This window comes from Chamaea fasciata, unplaced genomic scaffold (assembly GCF_029207755.1).
Source record: "Chamaea fasciata isolate MVZ Bird 193981 ecotype frontalis unplaced genomic scaffold, bChaFas1.0.hap1 SCAF_2, whole genome shotgun sequence".
NCBI classification, from domain to species: domain Eukaryota; kingdom Metazoa; phylum Chordata; class Aves; order Passeriformes; family Sylviidae; genus Chamaea; species Chamaea fasciata.
The window spans coordinates 1089934-1113172 of NW_027094087.1; the positions used below are offsets into that span (position 1 = coordinate 1089934).

The 23239-nt window shown below is 46.1% G+C and overlaps 1 protein-coding gene across 5 annotated transcripts in view; it reads left to right on the forward strand.

The window, feature by feature from the left end:
• FAM168A (family with sequence similarity 168 member A) overlaps window positions 1–23239 on the forward strand; it is a 127199-nt gene that overhangs the window by 21878 nt on the left and 82082 nt on the right. For 3 of the 5 annotated variants that reach the window (XM_066207448.1, XM_066207458.1, XM_066207439.1), the window contains one exon: window positions 15738–15821. The exons of the other annotated variants lie outside the window; for them this stretch is intronic. In XM_066207448.1, the coding sequence (XP_066063545.1) occupies window positions 15738–15821 (84 nt within the window). Of the gene's footprint in view, window positions 1–15737; window positions 15822–23239 lie in introns of those variants that run through there. 5 annotated transcript variants of the gene reach the window in all.

Sequence of the window (23239 nt, forward strand, 5' to 3'; positions counted from 1 at the left end):
CATTATGGTTGGCCTCTATGGCTTTAGGAAAACAACCTCAGTGTGTTGGAGTCCCCGAGAATGAGTCGGCGGTGCTGGTGACCGGCTGCACCTGGGCTTTGCCAGAGTTCTCCGTGTTATTTATGGCTCAGGGGCTGCACTGTGCATGACCCGGGTTCTCTCAGCACACGTGTTGGGGCTGGGGGTGCATTCCATGGAAGGAGTGGGCAAAGGGGACTCGCAGCTCAGGACCAGTCGGCTACAGCAAATGCAAGGCCTGGAAGAGCAGGTTCTGGTTTCTTGCCTTCTGCTGGAATAGCAGGAGCGGTGTAACCGTGTGATTAACAGCGAGAGTCCAAAAGTAGCAGCATAATAAATACTGGGAATTCAAAGGAAACCTCAGCTTCTGGCAGTTACAGAGTTTGTGCAGCAGAGAGATGGAGCTTCTGACTCCAGTGTTATTTGTGACCTACTTGGAACTGAAATGTTGCAAGAGACTGTTTGTTTAATACTCAATTGCTGGTTTTTTTTTTAAAGTCACACCGTATTCAGGTTAAATACAATCCTTTGAACATGGACTGATAGATAAACATTTCTCCTCAGAAAATTCCATCAGTTCTTGTTGTCTTAATTTTTACTGCCAGCAAGTGCTCAGTGTGTTCCTTCTTCTTCCATTGCAAAAACCCCCGCCCCGAACCTCCATAACCTTTCCTATCATGTATCCAATATTTTATAGAGCAATCACAAAGGGTAGTAAATTGAGTAAAACATACTATCCTTGGCAGGATTTCCCTTATGACTAAATCCAATATGAACAAAGAGGACAAGGGCAAATAACTTCACTTATTCAGGTCATTTTTCATAAGAATCATAAAAATTAGATAGAAAAGGCCTATTAGATTATCTCTCCTCTCTTCCATTTTGCCAGTTCTGGCTTGTTCTCTACACTAACCTTGTGAAATTTTACTTGTCTGCATGGAAGAAAGATAATTTTCCTGCTGATTTTTTTTTTTTTTTTTTTTTGAGTGGAAGATGGATGGATGGTTTTTCCATCTGGGCTAGAAAATACTTCTTGTGCGTCTACAAGGCTCATTTTTAATTTCCACAACTGTGTCCTCTTCAACAGTTTTCTGTTCCTCTTTTTGGGCGCCGTGATCTTATCGTGAGGCGTTTCCTAAGCTTGGGCCCATGTTTTTAATTCCACCCCATTATTCCAGTTGTTCAAGTATTGGAATAACCCTGAGGCCATCTGTAACAATTTCACCCCATTGTGTTTCTGCCCTTCAAGTGCTCGCCAGGATTAATGTACCAACAACAACAGATTGTTCTTGCTCTATAGTGGGAAATGTTTGTAAATGCTCTTCAGATTAAAATAATTTAAAATCCTCTTAAAAAAGATGTTCCCTCCCCAAGAGAACTGCCAGGGAAGTATGCATGAGATGACTTAAACCACCCAAGACAATAAAAACTAAACCTCTTACAATGGTAAAGGACCATGAAGAGTTGGAGAGAAGCTGTCAGTGCAGCAGCTCTAGAGCTTGTGTTTAACTCCACACGTGTGGTTTAATTGCTGTCCTGAGCTTCTCACGAGTTGAAGAAAGCAGTGGGATGTTTTTTGACATTTGTTGCTCTAAGTTAAAGTTGTGTCAGTGTCCAAAAAATGCTAAAATGAATTCGGGTTTGGAAGGAGTTAATGTTTAAGGCGTGTGTGTGCTTACCTGCCAAGCTTGTGTAGGTCCCTCTGGATGGCCCTGCCCTTCAGGAGTGTCCCCTGCCCTGCTCAGCTCTCAGGAGCAGTGGTCTGATGGAGTTAAAACGGTTTGGCACCGTGTTGGAGCGGGCACTGTGGGGTATCCTATGGATGCTGTGCCAGCAGCTCTGGGACCACACACGTCTGTCATCTTCACCTCTTCAGCACCTCAAGAGTAAACTGCTGGGAGTGGAATTTTGGAGGGAAAATAAGGGAAAGGAAGGTGGCCAGCTCAGTCAGGGGGGAATTATGTGCCTTAGTCTGCTCTCATCCTGAAGGAGGACTTGGATCTCCCCATCGTCTGCCGGGTTCCTGAATTACTGTAGACTCCTGGGTGACGTTAGGGAAATCAGGCAAGTCTATAATTCATGAACAGGAGATATATTGAATGTGACAGGGAAAACAAAGAGAAATTAGGATCCACAGAATGAGCATTTGTGACAGCAGCAGAGGATTCTTGGAAGCTGGTTGTGGATCTTAGTGGAACTGATGTGCTGCTATAATAAAGGGAAATAAACCTTTAATACGTAATAAGGTGGCCTTTTTTGAGAATTGGTTTTTTGATAAATGTGTTTGGTTATATTTTAGTCTAAAAAATAGGGTCTCCTGGTCAGGCGTAGAAGAAAAGAAGGTTTTATCCTTAACAACATCCATAATAGCCCTTCTCTGTCTCTATGGCCACATCTTATGTGTTGATGCCACTCCTGGGCATGCTGCATCCTGATCCCTGTGTGGGCACACAGATCTGAGGGATGCTCTCCCTGTTCTCTGTAGCTCTTGCGTTGTGAAGTTTGCCTGTCTTTTAAAGTGCAAGAGGGGACTACGGTCCGTGGTGACACACGGGGATTTTACTTAAAAGTACTCCCGTTTTGGGAGAGTGGTTTCACTGTGAAATAAAACTGGCATCCTTTTGCTCTGTTCTCCATAAAATCCATGGATGGGAGGGTGGCCATGTACAGGCTTGCTGTACATTAATTTTGTTTGTAAAAGCCCTGTAATTATACAGCTCTCCTGCCAATTTGGCACAGGAGGACAAGTAAAATCCCAAGCGGAATGCTTTCCCCATGCAAAGTCTTTCTGTGGGGTTTTTTTCCTCCCTTAGCTTGAACATAATAACCTGATTGGCAAACCATTTAAAAAAATGAATTGCAGGGCTTCCCGTGTGAAATGATTGGCTCCACAGGAGTTATGGCTTTTGCATACGTGGGGGAAAAATCCAACTGTGCTGCCGAGATCCGCTGGGATGTCCTCTTGGAGAGCCTGCCAGGCTGCAGTGACCTGGAATGCATCCAGCTGGTGCGTCACCTCTGCTACCAGCGCTGCATTTCTTCAGCTTTTAACTCAATTCCTGCTCTCAGTGGCAGCTGCTTCATTCTTCTGCCAGAGATAGCTTCGGGAGGGGGGGGAAAAAAAAAAAGGGGAGGCACAAATAAAGGGGTTGTTTGGAATATCGGGTCTAAACATAGATGATGGTGATGGCTGGTTCCATTTGTAGCTTCTGAAAGAAACGAGGCTTATCCAGCAGTGACACCTGCTCCTCGGCTGCCTCCCCACAGGTTGTGAGTGCAGGGGTCGGCTTCGGCCGAATTTTCATTACGAACCAAGCTTTGCTCCAAGGCTTTGGTGTTTGGTGGATGGGGCCCTTTGGAGCTCAGTGGTGATTTCTTTCTGGCCACTGGCTGCAGGCAAAGCGTGGGAGCGGGAGAGGTGGAGAAGCGAGTGCCTTGCTGCTGTGTGAGCTCTGGTGGAAGGGCCGAGAATTAAAATCGTGGCCAAACCAGGCTGCAGCGGCTGCCCGTCTCCGAGAGAGGCCTACCTTGTGTCGGCGGGCAGGCTCCCGCCAGGGGAATGTCTTCTCCTGCTCCGTTCCCACCTCTCCTTGCGCTGCCACGACCATTTGTGGATCGCTGAGGCTTAGGGAACGTTTGTGGCCGTGTTCTTTGGAGCTTAGATGGGCTTAAGGCGGCCGTGAGGGCGAAGGCCGGCGCGGAGCCCGCCTGAGGCGCGAGTGGCTCCGGCGGCCCACAAAGCCGCTTTGCCTTAAGGAGCCTGGCTCCGGGCAGGATTATCCCCGTGCCCGGGAGAGCCAGGAGAGCCAAGCGGGCATGGAAGTGTCTCTGGGAGGAGGATCAGCACCTCGGGGTCACCGTCAGCGCCTGAGCAAAGGCGAAGCACTCAGCTCGAGTCCTCGGGGTTTCTCTCGGGCTTTAGAGCCGGACGGGTCCGGGTGGAAGGGACGGGCAGGGATCATCCCGGCCGCTCGGCTGATCCACCCCGTGTTCCTGAGGGCATGGCCCGAGGGCCGCTGACACGCTTGAGGCGCTGACCACCCCTGCAGGAAGCCGCTTGCAGCGTTTGACCACCCTCTGGGGAAAGAAACACCTCCGGATGTCCAGCCTGAAGCGGCCAGTGGGACAGCCCTCCCTTGCCTGGCTCTTTGACTTGGCCCCATTTGGGATCTGGCGGGAACGTTTGAGGGTTTAGCGATGGGGAAATGCTCTGGCTGCAGAGCTCTTTAAGACGCCCTCCCAGGGTCTGCGGGGAGCTCTCGGCCGAGGGAAGTAAACTGGTGACCTGGAAAAAGAAAATGAAGGGAACAAGATTAGTCTGCTCGACTAATGGGAACGCCATCCTGGGATTTGTTTTGATTCCTGTCAAAGTAGCAGCCTGAAAGACTTGATGCAGGGAAAATCTGTGTTTTGTAATTGGAGAGAAAAAAATACACACTTTCGAGACACACACACACACACACACATATATATATATGTCAAGAATATAGAGATTGGTTCCTGGGTGGAGCTCTGGGAGTGCTTTGGAGAGGCTACTCTGCATGATATCCTTTATTTAGCAACTGTCATGCCCGATTGTAGGATCTGTAGTGATAGAACCCGTCCTGGGAAACGTCTGAAATCCAGAATCATGAAATATTTAGTGGACCGTTCACTGCTAATGGGCTCCAGCCCTGCGCCAGCACCGCAGGATCAGGAACAAAAGGCTCTGTGTACCAGCGCCAAGCTGCCTGAGACCGCTCTGAGTTTGTTCAAGTCTTATTTCAGGTTTTATCAAAAGCAAAATCTGAGTCCAGCAAGGCAGGGTTTGGTTGGCTGAAACCAGCAAAAGCTTGTTTTATTTTCCTTGCTCGGAGGAAACCTGGGATATGTCATGTGTGGCATACACAGAAGTGAGTTATTTTTTTTTTTTTCAGCAGCAGATAAATTGATGTGAGAAAAAATACACAGTATTGATTTTCCTTTTCCTGTGGCTTTTGAGAGGTTGTTAATGCAGCGAGTACACAAGAGCACTCATATGTCTGTCTGCACGGTAATCGCTAATAAATTGACTTTCTTAAAAACAATTTTTAGTCTGTAGTTTCAGTGACTTGATTTGTGGAGTAGATGATATCTCCTGGCACATAATTACTCATTTTTGGGCCGTGTAAAAGGGGGGAGGATAAATTTTCCTGCATTATCTGTAGCACTGAACATCTCTCCTATTACTCATACAAGTTTTTTCTCTGTGTCTTCTTCCTTACTGTAGCTGAGCAAGGAGGTTTTTAAGGATCAGAGGCTTTTTTTCAGTGTTGAAATTTACAGTACAGACACTTTCTAGAGCTAATTCTTGTGCGTACTGACACAGCAGTGGTCATGATCGTGACAAGGACAATGATTTATACTCAGGGGACCAACGATTCGTTTCTCTCAGTGTCTCCAGAGTGACTGCAGGGAACTTGTTTTCCTTTGGGAGGAAAAAGCCCAAACCTGCAGTAGGACCCATGGTGATAATCACTTTACCAGGACAAGGGGAGCAGTTTGATGACATGTGACAGGATGTGACATGCAAGGCCCTGTCAGTCTGGTGGTGGTGATGATGTGAGGATGCTGAGGAAGGCAGTGGGTCGGAGCTGACCCATGGAGTGGGATGAGGTGTTGATCCGTGCCGGGGGAATTGTGGTGGATGTCCAGTGGAAGCACTTCTGATGCAGAGGAGGGCACATGGTGATTCTTAGGAATCACTGATGTTCATGGACACTTCGGTGTTGCTCTTTGTTCGTGCTGTTCTGGGCTTGCAGTCAAAATTTGGTGGACGTTAATATTTTCTTCCCATTATTCCGTGCAGGATTGCTTTGTGTCCAGTTTCTCCTGGATATGGTCTGCACAGTCAGTGTTATCTGGGATTTGTTGTCCCAGAGGTTTTGTTCTAAAGCCTCGTAGGTTGCCATGGTGGCACAGGGTCCATGTTGAGAAGAGACAGACATTGATTATGTTGCTTTGAGGTGACTTATTCCCAATAGCTCCTTATCCTGGCAGTCATCTGGTGATCTTAGTTCTCATGACAGTGCTCCTTCTTCGGTATCGTTCCTGACAGGATTTTCCTGATTATTCCTTTGGTCTTTGCTGTTGTTCTAATTTCCCACCTATTTTTTAGCCACTCTTCTGGTTTTTGGTCTCTCTTCCCATGGTGGCTCTCAAAGTCCTGCCAAATCACACATCTCCACTCAGAAACCTTTCTATGGAGGAGCAGTGAGTCTGTGAAGGAGCAGTGACTGCATTGTGAGGTACGGAGTGAAATTTAGGACTTGTCACTCTTGCACATTCGCAGCATTGCTTCCCCCCCCCCCTTTATGTCCTGTTTACAGTGCAAATGGTTTCTGCAGGAGGGCCGTGGACATCTGTGTGTTTGGCTGTTTATTGCAGAAGGCTTTTAGTGGGTCAAGGAAGCACACGGAGGGGAGCTTTTGGAGTGGCCTGTGAAATGATTCTGCTTAGCTTTGTTTTAGCACTTCTTGCACAAACCTCTGCTCCCTCCCCTTGGGTCGCAGCTTTCCAAGCTGTGCCAGCAAAAGCAGAGTCAGGCTCTGCTAAACTCAAATAAAGCACGGGGACACATTTAATTTGCATTTGTGCAGAGGTGCTTAATTACAAACACCTCTCCTCCTGCCGCAGTTCCCCTGGTAGTTCCTTGATTGCTCCCAGTAGGGAGCTGAGCACCTCTGAGGGTGGATGTTGTTCCCTTGGATTTAGGAAGGTTTTCCACATGCCTAGGAGTGGCGTGCTGTGAGATGGATGAGTGAAGGTCAGTGGTTTGATGTTCCCAGAGGGCTGGTCATTACAGGATATAATCACGGGATCATAGAATATCCCGAGTTGGAAGGGACCCACAAGGATCATGGTGTCCAAATCCTGGCCATGCTCAGGACAACCCCAAGGGTCCCACCATGAATCCCACCCCAAGGGAACCCTTCCTGAGGGTTCACAGTGGGACCAACACTTCGTCTCTCAAGGATTTGGTAGGTGGGGTAGCATGCACCATCTATAAACCCATGGGTGAATTGGAAGGAAAGCTTGTGGTGAGACAGGAAAAACAACCCCAAACCTGAGCTATTGCCTGAGGAAACATGGGAATCCCCATTAGAAAGATTTGGATTAGAAAACACATCTGCCAGGAGTTTGGCTCTTGGAATTCCATCAGGGAAGTCCCACCTTATTTTCTTCTAAAGATCAAAAAAACCCCAAAACAACAACAACAACAACAACAAAAACCTCCTACCACCAAAAAACCCACCAAAATTTATCCTGAAAACACATTGCATGTCTGTATTATTTGTATGCCTAGAACTGGACATCCTCTTGCATTGCACCCATATCCTCTCAAGAGATGGTCCCAGGATATTCCAGGTCCTACTTTGGACATGCAAGCCTTAGATCCAACTTGGAAATTGTCAGGGAAGCATTTTCTACTGCAATACAAATATCCCCTTCTCACCCCCTCAAGAAACATTAAAGCCTGTTTGGAGGAGTGAAAGTGCAGTACAACATTTAGTTCTAAATTGAAGATTTCCAAGCTATGTTGACTTAGAGCATCTGTTAGTGAAACATGTCTGCTCTGCAGACAGTTTTTGTACTTGTGCTGTGCAAGCACATTTCACACAAGCACAGCAAATGTGCTGCTGAGAACAATCCAGCGGTGCTGCTTGGGTCATTTAGATGACTTAATAGGTCTTTTCTTTTTCCTTGCTATCTGTATTAAATCAATGATTCATATAAATTATGCCAAAGGGAGTTAATTGCTATTGCATGGTATAAAAAGCTGCCAAACTAAGGGCAAAACTCTGATTGCGGTGCATGAAATAAAATGGAGCTGTGCTCTGATTGCTGAAAGCATAAAATGGCTGAACCTGTCACCCCTACCAAAACAGCCTGCACTGGAATTCCCGTGGAAACAGCGGCAGCAGAGGAATTGTAGAAGCAAAGGTTTGGTGACTGTGGCGTGTTTGGAGGCTTTGGTACATTTGGATATTCTCCAGAACATGCAACAGACATTAAATGTGAAGTAGCCAGCTCAAAGAACTGTGCTTCTCCGGTGCCCGGATCTGCAGAGGAATTTAGGAATTGAACTTTGTTGGTTCAGTGGGAGTTGAGCTCCCAAATATCTCCGTGAGATTAGGCTGTGGTCTGTATAATATGGTTGATTTCTTATCTCTGCAAGAGGGGCACTGCTGCCATTCTCTCTTGTGGTTCCCCCAGCACATTTTCAGGGCTGTTTGAAGAGGAATTGCTGCTTCTCAGGCTCTGGAGTTCGATTGTAGCTTTTCTAGCTTTTCAAGGTTGGACCTGATGATCTTGGCTGTCTGTTCCAGCCTTAAGGATTCCGTGGTTCTCAGAGGGAGGGTACAGCAAGGACACTTGAAGACAAGCTCAGGTGCTGCCCTTTGCTTTGGAGTATTTCTCACTGGAGCCAGTGGAGAGGCAAAAGAGGATCTGTCACGTGTTACTGAATTTGGATGTGCATTCTGCACCAAATCTGTCATGGCCCTTTCCCAGGGAAGCTGCATTTTACATGGAACAAGGTAATACAATGAGAAGTTCATGGAATCATGGAATGGCTTGGGTTGGAAAGGACCTTAAAGCTCATCCAGTTCTAACCCCCTGCCACGGGCAGGGGCACTTTCCACTACCCCAGCTTGCTCCATGTCCCGTCCAGCCTGGCCCTGGGCATTTCCAGGGATCCAGGGGCAGCCACAGCTTCTCTGGGCACCCTGTGCCAGGGCCTGCCCACCCTCACAGGGAAGAATTTGTTCCCAATATCCCATCCAACCCTGCCCTCTGGCAGTGGGAAGCCATTCCCCCTTGTTGAATAATGTGAGAGTTGAAACACTGCCTGCTGTATGAAGGAGAATGGAAAAAGATGAACTTTTAGGAATTGTTTGGAGCTAAGTCCGGGGTTTTTTTGTGCAAGGAAAAGTAGTTTTCAAATAGGAGTCAGCACTGGGAAATAAAATAGAGGAACGTGTGGAATATGTAGGTCTGGAGTAGGGTGGAGGAGGACAACGTCGGGGAGGTGTTGGCAGAGAGAAGTGTTTGGAATGAGGAGGTGGATTTGTTGGAGCCAGTGGGAAAGTTCAGGAGCACCACGACACACCAGAAACTTGGGAAGTGGCCATGCCGGAAATGAGGAAATCCACACTCTGCAGTGACTAAATAATTAATAAGGGACCATTTCTGGCCAGCTTGGTGACCTGACCTGACTGCAGGAACTGAATGTGTGGGGTAAGGATTAACGTGCCTTAGGCAAGGTCCGTGCTGGGATTGGAACAGGAAATGATTAAAGTCCTTTGCAAAAGCTGGAGGAAAGCTCGTTATTTGGCTCTAGTATTATCAGGAATTTTTATAATCCACGTGCAGTGTTCAGGAAGGTGAAGCAGTTGAGTGTTGGGGGGCTCCCCCCTATGATCTCTTTAAAAACTGGGGAATATTACTCTAAATTTTGGTGAGTTTTCCACCAGCACTGTAACACCTGTCCCTGTGTGGCATGGGGAATTAAATGAACAAAAATTAAGTCTACAGTGACAGAAATTGCCAGTGACTTCTAAGGGAAGGAGAGATTGGGACTGCTTCAAACAAGTGCTTAATAAACCCCAGTGAAAGAAATGTTGACTTAACTCATTTTTAATTGCTTTTACGCTCTTAAGTGAGTTTGTTATTGAAAGTAATTAAAGGCCTTGAAAGATTGTGGGGAACTTTGGGAACACCTCTATGGAAAGGCAGTTACTCACCTTAAAATAATTTTTATTGCTACCTAATCTGTCTGAATCGCTCAATTAATTGCTTAATGAAGTGTGGTTCAGCACAGGGATGCTGCTCAGCTATGGCGGAACGTGTGTGCTTTGGGTGTAATGGAAGGCAAAACACCTGATAAATAGTCAATTGTTGCTTAGAGAAACTTTATGGATAAATAAAAAAAGACCGATCAGTTCTGTGAAGCCCCTTTTTAACCAGAACTCCTTTTCCCAAGACATACATGAGAACTGGAGTGCGTGAATTTTCTAGAGCTGAAAGGTTTCCTTGCAGAAACACAGTTTAAACAATGTTTTCATCAGTGTGGCTCAGCTGGTTTTTCAGATGGAAATAACTCCAGCAGGAAGTGTCTCTGTCAATATAACAATCTCCAAATTGATTTTGTTGTCATGTTTCCATTGAGGACGGTGGAGGAAAGATTTCAACGCTGCAGTGGAAAAACATCCTGAAGGGATCCAGGGATGTTCTTAACCTGGAATTCAGTTTGAGAGAGAGGACTCTGCCCCTGAGCTCAGGTGAGACCTCACCTGCAGAGCTGCCCCAGCCCTGGGCCAGCAGCACAAGGAGCTGGAGCTGCTGGAGAGAGCCCAGAGGAGGCCCCGGAGCTGCTGCAGGGCTGGAGCCGGGCTGGGAGAGCTGGGGGGGCTCACCTGGAGAGGAGAAGGCTCCAGGGAGAGACCCTTTAGGTACTGGAAGGGGCTCTCAGTGCTTATGTCCTGTGCCCTATTGGTAGTAGCGTCTGTCTCCCCAAGCTCTGCTACTCAGCAATGCACTGAGCTGAATGGTTCTGATATTCCAATTATTCTGAGTTTGGAGATTGAAGGAAAACCCTTCTCAAAAGATGGCTCGTGTAAATTGAAGTAGATTATTAAACCAGACTAGAATTTACTGCCCTTTGCTTTTCTATGAAGTGAAAATCAAGAATGAGGGCATTTATCTCCAGGGTGTATTTTTCTGGATTGCAAACTTTGGCAGATGCGGTGCAGAGCGATATTTCTTGGCAGGCTGGCGTGTTTGAAAGACTGGTCTTAGGGAAACGAGTCTCTTTTAAATAAAGCTAAATATAAAAGCAAACCAGCTCTCACTCTGCTTAAGTCTCTCTTATCTGCTGGTAGGAGTTCAGATTAGAGTGTCTGACTTAAATACCTCGAATCCACCCGTCCTGCTGCTGCATCAACTCCCAGCTCAGCACCTGAAATCCAGGGCTGGACAGGGGCAGGGAGCCCAGTGCTGATATTTCAGCAGCAGTTGTCCTTTTCCTGCTCTTTGGCTCTGAAAGCAACCCCTCCAGTTTTCCAGGGGATTAGGCTCCTTTTTTTGTGTTTTAATCAGTAACTGTGAGTAAGTAAAAATGTGGACGGGATTTGCCGCTTTTCCTAAGCTCGCTCTGCCCTTCTGGCCTTCTGCTGGCGTGCCCCAAGTGGGAAAGTTATTCTAAGGATACAGTAGAAGTGATGTCAAAGGGTTGTGTGGTCAGAGGTGACGTTCAGAGTCTTGATGTGTGTCACTTGTCTTTCTTGGGGGCCGAGCCAACAGGATGTTCCTGGAGGAAAGGACGATGCCCAACTTTGCCCAGTTTAACTATTTCCTCACTTTTCTGGCCTCTTGAGTTTTCACTTGGATCCTGCATGTAAAAAAAAAAAAATGAAGGAGGATCTTGGGATATTTAGTACTCTGAAGTTCCAAGAACCATCTAATTCTCATTGCACACCTGGAGATGTTGAGTCACTGTGTGTTGTTCCATGGAGTTTTCCTGGAGGGATGTTTTCCCATGGATGTGTGCAAAGTGCCGGGCTCTCCGGGCTGTGCTGGTCCAGCTCTCCCAGGGCCATCTGGTGAACCAGATCAGGGAACAGCAAACCCAGGTTATTTTTAACCTGGATCCCTTCCCTAATCCCGGTCTTGGTACAGCTCTGGGCCAGTCCTGGTGGCACAAAGGCAACTGCCAGGTTTAAAGGAGAGGAAAGATGGGAAGGCTCTTCCAGCCGGGAACAACCCTGTGGTTTCCTGCAATGTTCTCTGCCTTCCAGTATTATTTCTCTCCATGCCTTTATTTCCTGCTAAGTATTCATGCCTTTGTTTCCTGCTAGGTATTCATGCCTTTGTTTCCTGCTAGGTATTTGCACAGATGTTTTTGCTTCCAGCTGCTCCAGGTGGATCTTTAATTTGTTGGGTTTTTTTTTAATGTGCCCTGAGCAGAATGGAATTCGGATCCATTCTGGATAGTCTGTAAATATTCATGAACATTTTGCCCTATTATTTCAGAATTTAGCTCCTAAGTGCATTAGGCTCCATGAGAAATGTCTCCGGTGTCCTCTCTGTGGTGTCTCCTTGCTCAGAGCTCAACACCACACCCTTCATTATTGCCTTTAAATTCTGTTCCTTTAATTCCGTTCCCTGCATGAGTAAGGGGGTCTGAATTAACCTTCACAATGAACCTGCCAGGGCTTTTCCCAGTGTCCAAATAGATTCTCATTAATCCCTCTTTTGTAGTGCAGGGAAGGGTTGTGCTGGAGTGTTTTGCTTCGATTTTTTTTTTTTTTTTTTAATAGAGGAAAGGGTCTCACTGAGGCTGCTCTCACTGAAAGGTTTATTTTTATTTCTGAGACAATGGCTGCATATAATTTTTAATGCTCCAGTTTCTGGAGGTTGACTGTTGTCAGTAGTACAGTAAATATTTCCTTCAATTAACAGTGACCTTAGGTAATGAAATTGTTCTCTTTTCATTACAAAGTCGTTTGTGACTTGGAAACCCCAAGGTGCCTTATAATATATAACTTGCACGAGTGAAAATATTTGTTCCAGAATCAATTCTAGAAGAAGTTTGGGCAAGTTGTTGGAAACAGGCAGTAAAGAAAGTGAACTTTGACTTTTGGGGAAGCTTTCCCTTTCCATTTGGTGGGGTTTGGTTACTCAGAGGGCTAAACCCAAAATGTTGTGGAATAGGATTTAAACCCTGCAGAATATCAGGCATTTGCTGAATGTTTTTATCTTCATTTGATAAGCAGTTGTGGAGCATATTTTTATGCTACCACTATTTTATCAGAACCCTCTGCAATCTACCAAAGCAGGTGTTTTAATCACCACATCCTAATTAACTCGATCTATTTTATAATACGTCTACCCAGCTCCCACCACTGGAGTCCAATTTTGTGCCAAGAAGAAGGAAAATAATGGATTAAAAGAGAAATGCAGAAGAATAATTGTAATAAGATCATCATTGAAGTGTAGCTGCTAAAATAAGAAAAGAAAACTAAATTGGGGGCATAGGGGGGAGGATAGAATTAAAAATCTTGTTTTGCTGCTTGAAATTGCGCATGGAGTTGATGAAGATTTTGGGGAATGAGCTTCCCTACTTTGTAGCTGCAGTAATCTTGGGAAATATTAAGGGATTTAATCTCTTTCATAGCAAGAAGAAAGTGGGAAGGGAAGGAGGAATTCTTGGCTGCAGGAACCTCCTTTGGTGTCTTTGCTTAGCTTGATAAGAAAGATGGAGAGGGACTTTTTATGGGAGCTTGTAGTGACAGGATGCAGGGAGCTGTCAGGACTGGTTTTTTCAGTATTCCTGAAGTTTTTCCTGACTTAATCCCAGATCATGCTCTAAGTGAACAAGGTTATACCAACAAGGCTTCTCAACGTTGTGCTGTTTCCCTAGATTTTCCAAATACCTTCTCACAAATTCATTTGGTTTCTCTCGTTCTTTCATGAATGTCTTTGCGCTTCCACTCAAAGACACTGATTGGGAGTGATTGTTTTTCTGCAAATACATCCAAATTTGGTCAATCCCGACTGTTCCCTGCCGGTTTCTGAGCGGTGGCAGAGGGCAGGGATGTGTGCTGGCAGCCGGGCAGCCTCCTTCTCTGCAGCTTATCACAGCTTCTCTCTGCAGCAGCAGCATCCACTCGCTCTGCACTGAATCAGTTTGACTTCTGGTCAGGGAAAAAAAACAGAAAAGGAGCCAAAAAAAAAGAAAAAAAATCCCAAAAGGGTTAATCTGCTGAGTGGCAGCACAATGCAAGCAGGTATTGATGCTGTTGCAGCTAAAGGAAGATCCAGCAGCAAGGTTAATGAGAGGTGGGGACTGTTCTTCTCCCTCTCCGTAGCAGCCAGCGCCGAACAAAAGGGGGAACGTTTGGAGAATCCCTCAGCATTAAAGGCTGTGGCAGTGCTGTGCTCCTGCCAACTCCTGGGAACCCTCCAGACATTCAGCACCGTTGGACACGCACCTTTAGCGTTTGTGAGCAAGAGCCTTCCTTGGACTTCCTTGGTTCACACGAACACAAGGATGTGAAAATACTCCAGAATGGGGACTTGGAGCAAACGGAGCTATCCAAGCAGCTCTGAAATGAAACAATAACGCTGAAGGTGTGGGGACTGAGGCGTGAAAGCAGCAGCAGGAGCGGTTGGTGATCCCGTGGTTGATGCTGAGCCTGGTGCAGCGGGCAAGGCTTGCTTTCCCGAAATCCAAGGGGGAAGGAAGATGTGAGGGAGGTGGTTTTCTCCCCCATTTGCTTGAGCACTTATTTTCAGCTTCTTTCTCGCCACAAAAGGAGTAATTTGTTTAATTTTACAAAATGTTACCGAAGCTGTTGGAAGTGGAGCTGCAGCCCACGTCTTCTTGATAAATGAGTGTGTGTATTCCTGGAAGGAAGTTAAAATGGGGCTGTGTTATATTTGGTACCTCCTGAAACACTGAGGCTACTTTGAGTACAGAATGTGCTCAGAGAAAGACTAATTTGCCACTGCAGAGCTTGATGGGATGAGATTTGTCAAGTCCTTGTCTCTGCTGAAATTCACTTACGCTTTCCTCTCTCTCCTGGAGATATTTTAGGGTTCTGTCTTTGAATTGAAGGGCCATAAAAACCAGTCAAAAAGCCTGAAACCAGAATTAAATTCCAAGCGATGAATATGCTTCTTATAATGTAGAAATACAGAAGTCAAGCACCCGTGGAAGCAGCAGGTGGGGATGTTCCTGACCCGTTTCCCTGAGCGTGCTCATGCTCCTGCTAGCACCAGTGGGATCTTGGAGCATCAGCAGGGTGGGTTTTGACTTCTCTCCAAGGATGCCATCTCTGATGGCAGGTGGTGGCTTCCTGCAGGAGGCAGGGAAAAGAAAGACTCAGTGAAAATGAAGAATTAACTGTTTTCTGTTCATTTACAAATTCGTGCTGTCTCATTAGCTGGCTTGAGGGTTCTGGTGGTGTAGGTCTGCAGGGAAGGGTGGGATGTACCAGCACTCCCAAAGAAAACCTCGGTTGTTTTACTGGATTCAATGTTTTCTGCCTCCTGCTTTCTCCCCCAGAGTGTTTTTTGAGTGAATGTAAACTAATACAGGATCAGTGGTTAGAAACCATGAAAAAATATTTAATGTAAACCTTTTGGTACTGGGTTGATTAAAATAAACAACTGTTCCGAGGAGCTGGTCCTGCTTTGGGAACAGTAGGGTTTCTGTTCCTCCCTATAATGCATAAAGCATGTGGAGTGCCTTGAGAGCTTTTTTTGGGTGCTGCACTTCATTTTGAGGGATTTCATTTTCAGTTCTCTGAGCTTTTGTGTCAGCTGGGGAAGGGAGGATGTAGGAGTAACATGTAAAACTCCGGCTAAAACCTGTTTACTCCCAAATCCTGACAAATAGCTGGTAAACAAGTATTTAAATGAAAGCTTGGACTTTGTTTTCTCCCTCTGGAAAGCTGGGAAGGCCTTGGTCATATTGCCAGCTCCGGTATCCCTTCCCTCTCCTCTCATCCTGCGTCTCCAGCGCTCCTCCTTTTTTTTTTTGCCTGCATTTCTTCCATGTCCCATTTCTCCTTCTGCTCCAGTGGAGGTGAAGACCACTCGGAGCTGGGAAGAGCCGTGTTTTCTTCTGGCAGGTTTTCCACAGAGCCTCACGGGTGTTTCTCTCTCTCTCTCTCTCTCTGTCCTCGCTGCTGCAGAGCCCTGGAATGCTGTGAAGACTCCCTGCCCAGGCACACTCCTCTCCGGATTATCTCCATCCCAAGGAAGCTCGTATCCAAGAGGTACCAATTCATCCTGTCTTTGTGCCCTTCAGTTGTAGCACTTGGGTTTAGCTACTCCTCCCAAAACCTTTTCCCTGCTCCCTCCAGACAGGAAAGCCTTGGATGCCGTGGAGATGGCGGCTGTTGCTGTTTGATGTGATTTGGACTCTTCTTTCTATTAAATGAACTTTGCTGCAGAAGCACTTTACAGTTTAAAACGAGAAGTGATTTCTGGGTCAAGAAATGCATAAGCTGAAGCTCCAGCAACACTCTGTGCCTGGTGTATTTTATTGTGTTGATTTAGAAAGTTAATAAACATCAGGTCTTCAGCAGCCTGAGTAAAACACACAGTACTTATGTGCTGCTCCTATAAAGAACTGTGAGAGGGGTTCTTTTTTTAGTGTTTATTAGTCTTAATATCTTCCTTGTAAATAATCCATTTTTGTTTTATATTAAAAAGGAGAATTGTGTTCATTAGCTGGGTCAAAATCCCCGGGTTGGCACAGACACGATTCCTGATATAAACTTCTGTCATTTGCCTGGAGACCGGCAAATTGTTTTCTAATAGTTGCTATTTCTTGGGAGAAGGAAGCTGGAAACACTCTTTTCAAATATAAACTTTGCAGTGTAATTTGGTTGAAGCAGTTTCTATCTTAACTCCTTATTTTGGTTTATAGGGCCCAGCATGATGAGACCTGGGCAGGTCAAGCCCTTTGAGCATGTACATATATATATATATAAAATATATATAAATATATATGTTAAAAATAAATATTTTTATATATATATGTAAGAGAATTTAATATGTTAAAACAGTGGGAGAACGTGATCTCAAGGAGCAGTGAAACAGGAATATACCCCCTCAGGAAATCCCTCTGGAAAGTAATGCTGGGAAAATGTCCCCATGTGCCTGCCCTTCAATTTTCCCTTAGGGATTCACACTTCCCTGTTGGGCAGAGAAGACACAGGGGTGGCTGAAGTGTCTGTGTGACCCCATCCAGCTGTTCTTGTGCAGGAATATGGAAAAACCGGGGTTGACTCTTAAGTTTTTTTTTCCATTTTATATGTTCTGCTGCTCACTTAATGGCTTGAACTTTAAATGTCAGCTGCACTGCATTGGGATCAAACCTTTGGGCACACTCTGACCCTTATCCTCACAATAATTCAGCACTCCAGCCCTGCTTGGGCAAAAGCTGCCCTAAATCAATGCCTCCTCTTTGGGTACAGATGAAATCCGGGTATTTCTTCCTCTCCTGCCACCCCAGCTTAATTAGGGTGGGACAGAAAATGCCAAGGATTTCAGAAAAGCTTTTCCCTGCCTGTGCCAGCCTTGAGGCAACAACAGTGATCCCTTCCATCTCCTGCTTCCCCTTTTCCCCCTCTTCATGCTAGAAAAAAAGATTCATTTTTTAAAAAATGATGCTTTGTGTTTCAAGTGGGAATATGTGCAGTGTTGGCTTTGCATAAGAAAGCTCCTGCACCAAGGGCTCCTGGTCCATTCCAGCTCCAGATTAAGAAATTTTAGGCTCAGTAGTGGAATTGATGGAGCCGGTGGAGACTTGGCTGACCAAGCAGATCAGGGTTGCTCTCCAGGCTGGGGATCTCCAGCAGCCACTTCAGGTATTTACTTTTGGGTGGCTTTATCTTGAGTTGAAACCCTCCCTGTAAGACTCAGTGTTCATTCAGAAAATAAAAAGGTGCAGGAAATTGAGTTAAACTTGAGTTGTGTGAGTGCTCCATGTCTTAGCTGACTTAGGTTGTTTCCTGCTTGGGAAATGCCTCACTCCCCCACATCCTAATCGAAGTTGCAGCAATTAAATAGTTAAACATGGTGTGTGTCTAAAATCCCTGTGTTTCTATAAATACCTCTCTTATCTCTGTAATGGTTTGGTTTGATGTAAATATTTTTAAATGTGCCTTTTACATTAGGCTGGTTTTTATCCAGTGTGTGTGAGTGGAATTTGGAACTGGGCCTGGGCTTTATACTTCTGCTCCTCAACGTTTCTGAAGTCATGTGGAAAATTTCTGGACTTTAAGTCTCCTGAGCATTTCTGCCAGTTTGGTGGGGTCTTCACTGGGCTGGGAATGCACTGAATCCAGAGCTGAAGTGGAGCGTTTTGCCAGCAGCTCTTGGACACTTGGATGCTGTTGGGAACATCATGTAGTGAATTTTTTTAGTGCAGGAGCAAATCCTTTGTTCACAGACCTGAAGTTTTCCTGCGCTGCCAGCTCTGTTTTGGAGAACAAAATTCCTTTCAGAGGACATGTGATATGGAAAATGATTTCTGTCAAGCCAAGTTATGTGCTGCATCCAGCTCTGGGGCCCCCAACGGCAGCAGGACCTGGAGCTGCTGGAGCCAGTCCAGAGGAGGCCACGGAACTGCTCTGAGGGCTGGAGCCCCTCTGCTCTGGAGCCAGGCTGGGAGAGCTGGGGGTGCTCACCTGGAGAGGAGAAGGCTCCAGGGAGAGCTCAGAGCCCTGCCAGGGCCTAAAGGGGCTCCAGGAGAGCTGGAGAGGGACTGGGGACAAGGGATGGAGGGACAGGACACGGGGAATGGCTTCCCACTGCCAGAGGGCACGGTGGGATGGGATATTGGGAAGAAACTGTGGCATAAACATTTTAAAAGAGGATTATTTTAGAGATGTGGATCTGACTCTCAAAGGTATTTCTAAGAGTGTCACATAGGATGAAATGCTGGCTCATTAATCTTTATAAATTCATCACCTTCTACGAGGAAGCAGTTTCCCTGTGTGATATGTTAGAGCGTATTTTAGGTACATCATAGAATCCCCAGGTGGTTTGGGCTGGAATGGACCTTAAAGGCCAGCCAGTGCCACTCCCACAAAGGCAGGGACACCTTCCACTATCCCAGGCTGCTCCAACCTGGCCTTGGACACTCCCAGGCATGGAGCAGCCACAGCTTCTCCGGGCACCCTGTGCCAGGGCTTCCTCACCCTCACAGGGAAGGATTTCTTCCTAAGATCCAGTCTAAACCTCTCTGTCTGTTTGAGAGTAGGTTTCATTCCCCCTTGTCCTGTCACTCCAGGCCCTTGTGAAGAGTCTCTCTCCGTCTTTCCTGTAGGTTCCCTGAAGGTCCTGGAAGGTCACAGTTAGGTCACCCCAAAGCTTTTCTTCTCCAGGCTGAACAGTCCCAATTCTCTCAGCCCTTCCTCGCAGCAGAGCTGCTCCATCCCTCTGATCAGCTTGGTGTCTTGTCTGGAACTGCTCCAGCATCTCAGCAGCAGCAGCGTGCTCTGTTCAAGGACTCTGTGCCTGAGGTGAGCTGATGGGAAACATCCTCCCTGTTCCCTCCACCTTTCCACAGCGCCTTCCCGCAGCGTGCTGCACATTCCTGCCCTCACAAAAGCCGTGCTGGAGGCAGGGGCCTTTCTCTCAGATGTATAATTCAGCCCCTCTTCCCGGTGTGCCAGCCTTGTTTGTGTTGATGAATGAATGTGCCCTGTGTACAACCTGCAGATTACTCTGCGCCTGGAGTACAGTGCTGCTCAATGTACCTGGTTCTGATTAAGTGCATTTGAATTTGGGAGTGTGCTTAATGAGCTACACCTTTCACAGATTCTTTTGTTAATTCAGAAAAGCTGCCTGCTCTGATTTATGGCGCCAAAAGGGGTAAACTGCCATTAAAAGCATTAATTAGTCTTGGTTGACTGCACAAAGAATAGACTTGGTGTGAGCCAGTTTTTGATTTAGCCCTTTGATTTTTGCCTAAGCTTGTTAGAGGGTCTGTATCTCTGGCTGTCTCATGCTGGATTGTATAATTGGAATTTTGTGTGAAATTCTTGGGCTGAAGGAGCAAGAGCCAATTATAATCAATAAAGTTGTAAAGCAATTGGGCAGAACTTTGCAGATACTTTAGTACAGAAATGTTCCTTTTTAACATGTGGAAGTGATAACTTGGGATTGTCAGTTTGGCAGGAACGATATCCCGAGGGTTTGCTGTGAGCCCTGGGCAGTGTTGGTAAACCTCAGGAAGGAAAATATTCTCAGGAGCCTTGGATTTGCCCACTGTGCAGTGCTTCAGCTGCATGTGAATCCCAGAATCCTGGAATGGCTGGGGTTGGAAGGGACACAAAGGTCATCTAGTCCAACCTCACTGCTCAAGCAGGATCTGCAAGAGCAGGTACACCCAGGATTGTGTCCCGTCCTTGGGGTTGAGGATTTTGACTATCCCCAGGGAAGGAAACTCCACACCCCCTCTGGGCAGCCTGTTCCAGTGCTTGGTCACCTCACAGCAAAGTTCTTCCTCTCCTTCAGCTGGAACTTCCTTCATTCCGGTTTCTTCCCATTTCCTCTCGTCCTGTTGTACCACTCAGCAGATCCAGGTGGTAGCACTGGTAATTTTTTCTTTTTCCTCTACAACTTTATCCATTTTCTAATCCAGGCTAACAGGGAAAAACCCAAACCCCCCTAAATCTCGGAACACTGTCTGTGTTGTATCCTTGGAAATCATATATTATAACATTGATGAGTGTATTCCAGTGTATGGTAGTTCCTGTACTTCCCAATTCTGGCCATCAATTCTCCACACAAAAGTTTGAAAATTAATTGAAATGCAAATCATAGCCTAAGCTGTCTTTCCAATAGACTTTCCATAATTATGCTTGACTGCAAAAAAACAATTCCATTGCTATAATTTTGGTAATTGCCTCTGGTCTGTTTGAGAATTAAGATTTCCCTTTGTCTGGATAAAGTTTCTGTCTCTCTTAGATATTATCACATTAAGTGCTCCATAAAAAGAAGGTTGGATTTGGTTTCCATCCCAACTCGTCCTTAAGGAGCCAGCAGTTGGATCCTCCAGCTCTGCCTTAATTTCCTGGCAGAGCTAGAAGGTTCCTTCTCCCTTCCTTCTTCCTGCACGCTTGGAGAGATGATGGTGGCACCGTAGGACTTTGAGGTATTGCACTGGAAATATCCTCTGGATGTTCAGGGAGATGGGAACTGCCTTTAAAACACATTTTTAGCAAAAATTAGTTCCTAACAGCAGCATGGATCTGAATTGACAAATACCTTTAAAGGCACTGAGGTATTTAAGGGCTGTATTCCCTCCTGCCTTCCCTGAACACATCCAAGTCCTTGGGGCAGTGAGTTTCCAGCATCTGCTGTGTTTGGCAGATGGATTTTTGGGTAAGAGTGAAAGCCTTTGAGCTTCTGTTCAGTGTTTCACTCTCAGTCAGCACATCCTTGGAGGGAAGTCCATCATGTTGGAAGCACTGGAACAGCCAGGGAAGTGTGAGCTCCCCGTCTCTTCACAGCCCCAGCCTGGGCTTGGTTATTCCCAGCTCCCACAAACGTTCCCAGCTTTGTGTCTCCATTATTTGTTTTCCTTTCCCATTGAAGGAAGTGGTTCTTTCCAGTACGAGAAGCATTAAATTGACTTAAATGCTTTGTTTGCCAAAGTAGCTCTTTGAAGTGGATCTTTCAAGTTTCTTCTGTGATCTGGGATTTGATGAGACACATTTTAGCCCAGCAATCTCATAGTGAGGAAGGAAGGGAGAAAGGGAGGGTGGAAGCAAGAGAAGGAACCTTCTAGCTCTGCCAGTTTTGATCCTAACTCACACGGTTTTCCACATTCCCTTTTAACACTTCACTTGCGCTGGAGCATCCAGACGTTACGGGGTCATCCGTGGGATCAGCAGGATCTCACTGGTCAGCTTTTCCAAGCGTGTCTCCAGCATTAAGTCTCAAACTGGAAAGGTAATCCCCTCGGGAGGCTTGACCTACTCTTCAAATTACTTTCTCCTGCTCTTTTGAGGCTTTGGGTTTTATTCGGATGGTTTTTTTCCTCCTCATCAAGGCAGCTCGTTTAATTGCTGTGACTGCCAGGCAGAAACCTCACTCTCACTCTTACAGACCTCTTTTTCTTCTTTTTCTTCAGCTCCTTCATAATAAAGTGGGTTTTGGAACAGGGCCAGGCCTTTAGCCCGAAGTGTCTTCTGGTTTCGTCTCAAACAAGGGACAGCACAGCCAGATTGCTGCCCTAATCCCTCTTCCCAAAGACAAAGGTGTCAGCACTGTCTAGACATTGGTGTTCCACGTGCTCATTCAAGGCCGAGGGTTCCCCCTCTCTCCTTTTCATCCCACATAATTGTTCTCAAAGCCTCCTAATCTGCCGTGGCTCAGCGGGTGAAATCCCCCATACAATTTGGGATGGGTGTGTCCAATTTGGGAGTAGGTGGTCTGTGCCCCTTTGGAGCGGAGTCAATGAAACAGGGTGAGTGAGTTCCTCCTGCTGTACAGACCAAGCATTTAAAATCTCTTTTTCTTTTTTTTTTTCCCCCCATATTCATGCTGTATCCAGTCAGGAGATATTACACAGCAGCTGTTCTTAAACTTTTATTTTTCTTTCATGGTTATTTAATGCCTTCCTTTGGGTCCACGTTTTGCAGCTTTTCTATGGGGGAGTGGGTCCTTACAAGCTACAGGTTTGGAGTGGGAAAAGTAACAATTTAGCTGGTTTCCTGGTCCTCTGAAATTTTCCTTTTACTGATGGCGGGTTTTGACCTCTTCTTTCTTTGGAAGTGTTCTGCTGGGAAGTTTAGCTAATGGGAGATCATTAGGATCCTGTTTAGCCTTGGATGTGATCCGGTTGTGTAATGGAGAGGTTAGGTCCAAAAAAAGTGGGAAAACTGAAGACAAATTGATAGCAGAGCAAAAATCACAAATTCTTTCTGCCCAAAGTTCTCTCATTTTGGAGTTCCTCACACACATTTATTGTCCATTTTTAGTATTAAAGTGTGAAAACAGTGTTCTCCACTTCAAGGATTTCTCTCACAGGTGTAAAATGCTTTTCCCAGTTTGTCAACATCCACGAGGAATTGATGTCAGATCCATGAGGGTGCTGGCTGTGCTCAGCCCCCACACCGAGTCCCGTGGCTGGCATGGATCTGCAGGTAGGTGAGATGCTGCTCAGAGCCACATCCACGTGGCTTTTAAATCCCTCCAGGGATGAAGACTCCATCCCTGGCCTGGGCAGCTGTGCCAGGGCTGGACAACCCTTTTGGGGAAGAGCCCGGCTCCCCCAGCTGCCCCCTCCTGTCAGGACACTGATAATTCCTTGGCACTTCAGCGTGCTCCTCGTGCCTGTCTGTCAGTCTTTCTGGCTGTCACAGCCGGGAACAAGGAGAATCGTTGTGTTTTGTGTGTTCTGTACAGCTGAGTGTGTCATTTCAAGTGAAAAATAAGACGTCTTTAATGTCAAGATTGCCAAGTTCAGAAAGCAGAACGGGGCTGGAAGTCAGTAACTGCGCTTTTGGTTTGTTCTATATTTATGTGAGGCCTTATCAGCAGGATTTCAGTCCAGGATTCTCTCCCTAAAAAGTCATTCATCCATGAAAGGTGTCTTGGTCTGAAGGCTATTGCAAATGGGGGATAATTAATTGCTAATAACTTGTGAGGCCACCTAGAAATGAAGTTCCTT